The sequence below is a fragment of the Poecilia latipinna genome, unplaced genomic scaffold (assembly GCF_001443285.1).
Source record: "Poecilia latipinna isolate Pla-1442-1.1 unplaced genomic scaffold, P_latipinna-1.0 Scaffold2113, whole genome shotgun sequence".
Taxonomy (NCBI): Eukaryota; Metazoa; Chordata; class Actinopteri; order Cyprinodontiformes; family Poeciliidae; genus Poecilia; species Poecilia latipinna.
This window is the reverse complement of record NW_015114729.1, coordinates 67588-74944: the sequence shown is the minus strand read 5'-3', so window position 1 is coordinate 74944 and position 7357 is coordinate 67588. Positions and strand designations below refer to the sequence as shown.

The window sequence follows — 7357 nt, the reverse complement described above, 5'->3', positions numbered from 1 at the left end:
CTTGTTACCTTTGACCTTTTGCCCATGACGCATGACGCAGTTGCCTCTCGCGCAGTGAGATAAGGCAGCTAACTGGAGCTCAACGTAGCGAACGTTCCAGATTACGGAACAGTTTTTGGTGAATTAAAAAAAAAACAAAACCGTTTTTGGTGAATAAAGTGGAGCAGACTTGCTACTTGTCAGATGACTGAAAACGTTGAAGTATCGTTTCTGCTTCAGCGGTTTAAGCAGAGAGGTAATGAAATACAACAGACACTGACAGGCCTCTGCGTCTGCCTTTCTCTGAAGAATTACTGAGCAGGAGGAGACAGCCAGGTGAGGAAAAACTGTTCTTATCTATCGATTCAGTATTTTTATCATACAGACATTAGGCTGTTGTTGTTATGCTATTAGCTAACTACTAGCTACGACTTTGCTAGCAAAGCTAGATAACTGAAAAGCTTCTTCCCTGTATCGTTAATGATAGCAGTCATTCTTCAGTATCGCTCATGCAATAGGGGGCACATCGCCCATCCAAAACTTATCATCTCAATAGTGGATATATGTCTCTAATTTGCTTTGCTGCATAATGTACATTGCATTTATTCTAGCGTTAGGTAAATGTATCTTGAAGGAGAATAGCACTTAAATAAAGTCCAACAAGGATATTCATGTAGAATTAAAAATAACTCACCCTGAATTACCATGATAGATACAATGTATGTAATAAAAGTGTATCATTAATGAAGAGGAAAAATCTCAATCCAGACTTTAAGTAAGTTTAGGGTCTGGTTCACAGAGTATGCAGTTAAATACAATAAAATTGTAATCAAAACTTTTGGAATTGTAATGATTCCTTTTTTTAAAACAAAAAGTTTTGTTTAAAAAACTGTTTTGTTTTTTTAATTAAATAACTATTTTTTGTCTCGTGAACTTAAAAAGTTATTTGCCAAACATAAACTTTTATTTGCACACACCAGTAATCTTTTGTTGCGATTTTGGGCCCTGCTCATGACGTGATGTGAGAATCACAAGCAAAACTTTGATCACAAACAAAAACTTAGAATAGCAAGAAAAGATTTCTGACATGCACAAATAAGTTTGTTTTGCAAATAATTTTTTCACTTCATGAGATAAAAATGTGTGATTTTAATAAAAAAAAAGGTTTTTTAAGCAAAACTCAGTAGGCTTTTCTCATGGTGACATGCATTAACAATTCAATATATTTAATTTATTTAGCTTTTTAAATTTTTTAGCAGTAAAGTCCCACTGAATAAACATATTTTCTGTCCATGACTTGGCACTGAGCTAGCTGCTAGCAACATTAACGCTCTGGGGACAACCACGCTAGGGCATAAAAATAATATAATATGTCTTACCTTACATATGAATGCTTGTCTTTCTAAGTAACTGTCCAATAAAATATCTGAAAATACAATTTAAATGATGCGATTGTTTCCTGTTAGAAAATGGTGCTGCAAACTCTGTCACTCTTAGTTTCCGCACCTCCTGTTATTATTGTTGATCCACTTTTCTCCTCTTTTTTTCAGCAAGTTTTTTTTTAATTAACTCCCTTGTGACCAATTACCTTCGAAACAAATATAACGTTTATCTTTCTCTCTCTTTGAATGGTTGGAGCAACTGTAAAGGACTCAGACTTTAGACATTTTGATGCTGGACCAACAGAAATAAATGGGCTGAATTTACTTCTGGCCCTCCATGTACATTGGGTAACGTCGATGCTACGTCATCAAGGCTTCTAATTGGGAAGTCAATTTTTTTTAAAGTCAATACAATATTTCTATACCAACTGAAGGTAACATCATTACTTTATTGTGCTATAAAATAGAATGATGTGCCTGGAAAATGCATAATACTGCCCCTTTAAGATCAAACTTACATGTAAAAATAAAAACACATACAGAGACAGCTGCCAATATAATTACTAGATTGTACTCTGAGCAAACATTTAATATTTTGCCTAGGTTTAATAAATAGAAAGTAGAGGTTGCAGACTAGCATGTACCACAGATCTCAGAAAAATGAAGAGGTTTTCAAGAATGTGTGGATATTGGGCAATCTATGGTTATTCTATCATGTAAAACTAGTGTTGATGATGTTACAGGGTACCTGGAGATGTAGAGAAAGAATGCAGTTCAAATTCACACAGAAAAATACTGCAGCCACAGGAAATGGAAGCAAAATGGAAAATGCAGCAAAACAGCTGCTCTACACTCCCTCTAGTGGTCTAGAAGTTCCATTTTATGAAAAAATCTTTCAGCGTTTCATACTTGCTATTTGCAGCATTTTCATTTTGCTTCCATTTCCAGTGGTTGCAGCAATTTTTGTTTGCATTTGTTTTGTTGATTCTAGGTTTTTGCACCTGTATTCTGTGATTGCAGTTCTTTTCTTTTTGTTTTGGATTTTGCGTCTCATTTTCACCTATCAGCCATTTTATAGAATAGAGGAAAAAAGAGAAGTCCAAAAGAAACAAGGCAAGAATTTTCATGTTGTAAAGGTATTTTATCATAATGAGCAATATGTACAACATAATAACAGATGTATACAAACATGATACATTCTAGAGTTGAAAAGATTCTAGCATTGTCCATGATGCAGTATAATAGAATTATTTCCTAAAGAAAGATACAGCATTTTCCAGTTAATTCTGGTCAAACAAAATACAAATTACACTCATGGATCATTTCTTGTAAACAAATCATTCATTAATATACTCATTAAGGGGCTCACTGTATGTTACACTGTAATACAGTAATATCTTTCCCTCTGGTACGTGTCCAGTTATCTGACAACCTGTGATAAACTCTGGTGTATTCTTTAATTTCAAACACATTACAGCTTGTAGCCAGGGTAATTTAAAAAAGATATAATCCTTCTGGGAGTGAAACAGGGAAGCTATATGTCAGTGTTCTCAAAGTAATGTCATCAAATACAAATGTTCAAAGATGCATGTTCTACAGAGGGGAACAAGACACAGCAGTAAAAGATAAAAAAGATTCAATGTTAGTTGAAGGCAAATATTTTATTTGCTGTTTACTGAAGAGTAGTTCTCCAACAGTGTTTAGAGCATATTGCTTAATAGTCTGAACTTTTTATTCAGTGTACTTTAGATTATAGTTAGGATAATAGGTTACAGATTGAGGACCAGCACTAACGTCTGGAATGCAACTACTGTAGCGACATTTTTAGCTTTCACTCTTGGTCTTAAAAATATTGTGATGTAAATTTAAACAGTATGTGATAGTGAGCTGAATAAACAAGTCCTTCTGCTGCTGACCCTGACTGTGAAATGTAACAAACAGAAATGTATCAGAACAAGTTAATTAGACATAAGAAACTGTGTCAAACAGGTTTCTGAATATAACCACTTAGCATTCATTTTCCTGTCACTGTGCAGCCCAAGAACAAATATTAGAAACAATATTTGAGTGTGTCCTGTCTGCAGGTGCAAGGTCGAAAACAGCAACTCAAAGTATGAAATGTTCTTAACAGAATCTCATTATGTAGAAATGAGTGTGAGTTTTTCTCTGGGCCATGAAGCATAACATGTCGCAGAGACAAATCGGTTTCTGAACACAGAAATGATCATCTCCTTCAAAAGCCATCTGGTTTCTTCCTCATACTTTCCATGATGATGTACAAAGAAGAAAATGGAAAACACATCAGATCTGATTGTTTTTTCTGCCAGGAAGTGATTTAACTATCATTAACTGATAAAAGGAATTTGTTGTGAATTAGACTTTCCAAGATGCAAAAACCCCTGATAGAGGAAATGTGTTCATGTTGCACCAATCAGTCCAAGCCCAAGATGGTCATTTAGTCACGGCTGCATGTGACTCTGCATACTGTGCTATTAACATCATGGCCTTGTTCCAATTTTAGGCTCATAAGAGTTAACTCTGGCTGGAGCAGAACCCACCTTCATGAAGCTGTCTGCTCAAACAAAAAACATAGCATACAGTTTTAGTCAACTAAAACACAGTAAACAAGCCCCAACAAACTACTGCGCAAAAATTGCCATTATGCTCCTGAGTGACATAAAAGTCATTAGTTGTAATTTTGTATCACCAACATGTTTTTTCAGGATTTCCACTTATGTAAAACAAAGTAAAGATATTTTATATTAAGAGCTATTACAGTAATGTAGGGATTTTGCAGTAATTCTGCAGCTATTAATTTCTTACAGATGTGAAAAAAGGCAAGTCAGAACAGTCTCCTCAGGAAATATTCAGATCTCAAGTTGTTTCAAACTGAATGTAATCACAATAATATTCACCTAACAAGTCACAGAGAAACTGAAATCATGATATTAAGAGTTTTGTTTTCACATGTGTACTGTATAATGAGACAATGCAGCCACAAAGGAGACATTTTGTGGGGGTTTTTTGTTGTTCTGGATTTTTTTAATTTTTGGGGATTGTTGAGAAAAAAATGATTATTTTTAGTGTTTAACACAGTTAATCTTACGGCATGTGTAAAAGGTATATTGAGCATTGCCATTTTGAACAAATTTCTTAATTTTGAACAGGTTTGTGTTAATGATTTAAAAACTAAACTATTGATGGGTAAGTATTCAAAGTACAAGAAGGAAAATACAGATCAAAAGGGAACTCTCACTGAGGCTCCTGTTGTGTTATCAGAGAGGACAGGAGGCCATAAAATTAGCATCTCCAGGAGGGCAGTATCACTTGAGCCTGGGAGAGAGAAGTTTGCTCGGTTCACGGAAGATCAAAAGTCTTCCAGAACTAACATCTGGGATGGTGTAAAACTGAATACAACATAGAATGTTAAAACCACTAACATTTAATTTCTAAGACATTTTTCTTAGTTACTAATAGCATGTTTTTTAATGAAAATTGTATTATCTAATTTTAGAATTACTAATCTAGTAAATGATGAATGTATTTGAAAATTGTACTATCTGTGACAATATCAGAATCAAATGGAAATTGTTTGAATGAAAATGTTTTGTTTAGTATTAGAAAATTGCTCAGGATTTATGCTAAATGGGGTTTTGGAAAATGATTGTGTTAACTTGTATACTTAGGATTGAATATTATGTTTCATAGGTTAGAAAAAGGAATTGTACCTCATTTTGTTCTGTTGATTTTATGTGTTATTTTTGGTTTAAGGCAGGACTCAATCTTTTGGGGTGCTGAGTGCAGAAGAGCAAAACTGGGTTTGTGAAGATAACCTTTCCCTGAACCAAATTACTGAATTTAAGTTTGTTCCTGAGAATCTATGTAAGGAGAGATAGCGGGAGAGACTCCAGATTTCACAGCTATCTGTGAAATACTTTTCTTATGTTTTTCTTTGCCCAGATGGCCTTAGAACTGCAGGAGGCCAGGACAAGCTCTCCGCTCTTTTTGTTAAACAAAAGAGCAAATGGCCTTTGATCTTTGCCGTAAATTAGGGGGAGTTCTAAGTTTTTCTGAGTGTCCAAGATAGCTTCCAGTTGGTCAAGCAGAGGTACGCCTTATTTGAATATATTAAAGAGGAAAAACACACCTACATTATAAAAGTTCGTGCCCAGGAGTAATAATTCAGCTTTTTGCCTTTTTGCACCAGCTCTCTCCAAAGACATGTCTTTGCCTTTCTTTTTCTATCTTTTTTGTCTCAGGTAATGAATGTATGTCTCTGTTGTTCTGCAGTTTCTGGTGTAAGTTTATGCATTGTCTTATATTGGATTAAACTCTGTAATTCTGTGACGTCAACACGCATTGTTGTTTTCCTTGTGGCCACACGTGGCTCACCAGGAGGACCTGGGATCTAAGAGGAAGAGTGAGAGAGCCAAACTTTTTCCAAAGTTAACTAATTTAGATATTCTTCCTTAACAGGATCCAAAATTCCTTTTCACTTCATAATTTTGACCAGTGTGGCAAAACGTTTTGATAAACTAAAACACTAAATACTCTGAGGCTCAGAATACAATAAAGAATATCAAGCATTTACCAATTTAATCTTTTCACATATTTAGCGCATTTTACCAGCAGCATTTTTAACTGAATTGAAAATAATTTTAAAAAGTGCAATATGTGAATGGCTCTGAATAGTTTCTGAAGAGACTGTAAATCTGAAGTTATGAGATGTGTGTACTGTATATAGCTGTTCCACTCAGTGGGAGTAAAAATTAGGGATGCAACAATATGATCATTTGGGCCAATATCAATAGCTATACTAATATTGCTGTTATGGCTAATAACCAATATTATATATGTTTGACTTTCCCAGTGCTTCTCTGTTTGAGGTTTGACCAAACAAATACCACACGACCAACCTCCTTCTCTCCCGTCCAAAAACAAATGGCAACAAGATACAAAAAAATATCAGTTGTTAATATTGGTCCAGTTTGATTTATCAAATCGATGTATTAAAAAAGTTACTAATCGATCGATACTGATGTTAGTGCTGATATATTGCGCATCCCTAGTAGAAATGATTTTACAAATACAGAAGGCTTTCTAATAGTGACACTCGAGAAAGTTCCAGCTTATTCCTGCAGGAGTTTCACATCAGTGAATCAAAGAAAAAAAAAATACAACACTAAGAGCAAGGCATATCTGTAGTCCATTAAAAAGAAATACAAGTAGTTATAATCCTTTTAAATTACATGTTGAAGACTGCAGTTATTAAGCTGATCAATGTCTGAGATCAAAGTCAAATGGATTACAACAGTCCACTGGTATTTACTTGCAGTCCTGAGACACATCTTCCCAAGGTCTGACACTGTTTTCTTCAGACTCAGAGAATGCTGCTGTACACAGATCACTGAAGATATCTGGGAAAACAGGGATAAAAACAGTCAGTTCAGCTTCATAGTGAGCAAAATGATGAAACATGAGAAATACACGGGGTCACATTCAGTTATGTGGTTGTACTTAGGAATCATAACTCAGACTTAAGTAAGGAGAAGAAACCTAAGAGGAAGACAGGCAGGAGAAGTCATCACAGGCAGCAGAGAGAATTTAAAAAATAAATTCCAAATACAGTGAAGCTCGACTGCTATCCAGAGAGGTCAGTTTGCTTCAAATATATATTGTTCCTTGCTTGCGGTTGCAAGCAAGGAACAAAAGCAGAAAAAAGGAGAGAGAATGAGCAGCTATTTTAGAGTCAAAGCACCAAAACAAATTAAGCAAGTCTACAGTAATCATCCAGGTTCAGGTTTAACAGGAGGTAAAAGAGGATTTGTTAGAGACAGAGGGGACAAAGAACACAAAGAGAAATGGATGTTTTAAGGGGGAAATCAGTCAGTTTTCTGACTGATGCAAATCTACACATAGTTCTTTTTAGATCATACTTTTAGTCCATGATCTACATCAGGGGTCCCCAAACTACGGCCCGCGGGCCGGATCCGGCC

General features: G+C 35.2%; 1 protein-coding gene and 1 long non-coding RNA gene across 2 annotated transcripts in view; both read right to left on the bottom strand.

Annotated features, from left to right (window-relative positions):
* Positions 1-2486: 2486 nt before the first annotated feature.
* On the bottom strand, positions 2487-4991 carry LOC106936293 (uncharacterized). The gene is made up of 2 exons (XR_001422104.1): positions 2774-4991; positions 2487-2741 (listed from the first exon to the last, which is right to left on the bottom strand). It is a non-coding gene; the product is annotated as an uncharacterized LOC106936293 (long non-coding RNA).
* A 704-nt stretch (positions 4992-5695) lies between these two features.
* LOC106936291 (guanine nucleotide exchange factor DBS-like) overlaps positions 5696-7357 on the bottom strand; it is a 64769-nt gene continuing 63107 nt past the window's right edge. Inside the window, exon 13 of the mRNA XM_015017169.1 lies at positions 5696-6778. Coding sequence (XP_014872655.1) covers position 6778 — 1 coding nt within the window. The 3' untranslated portion in view covers positions 5696-6777. The remainder of the gene's footprint in view (positions 6779-7357) is intronic.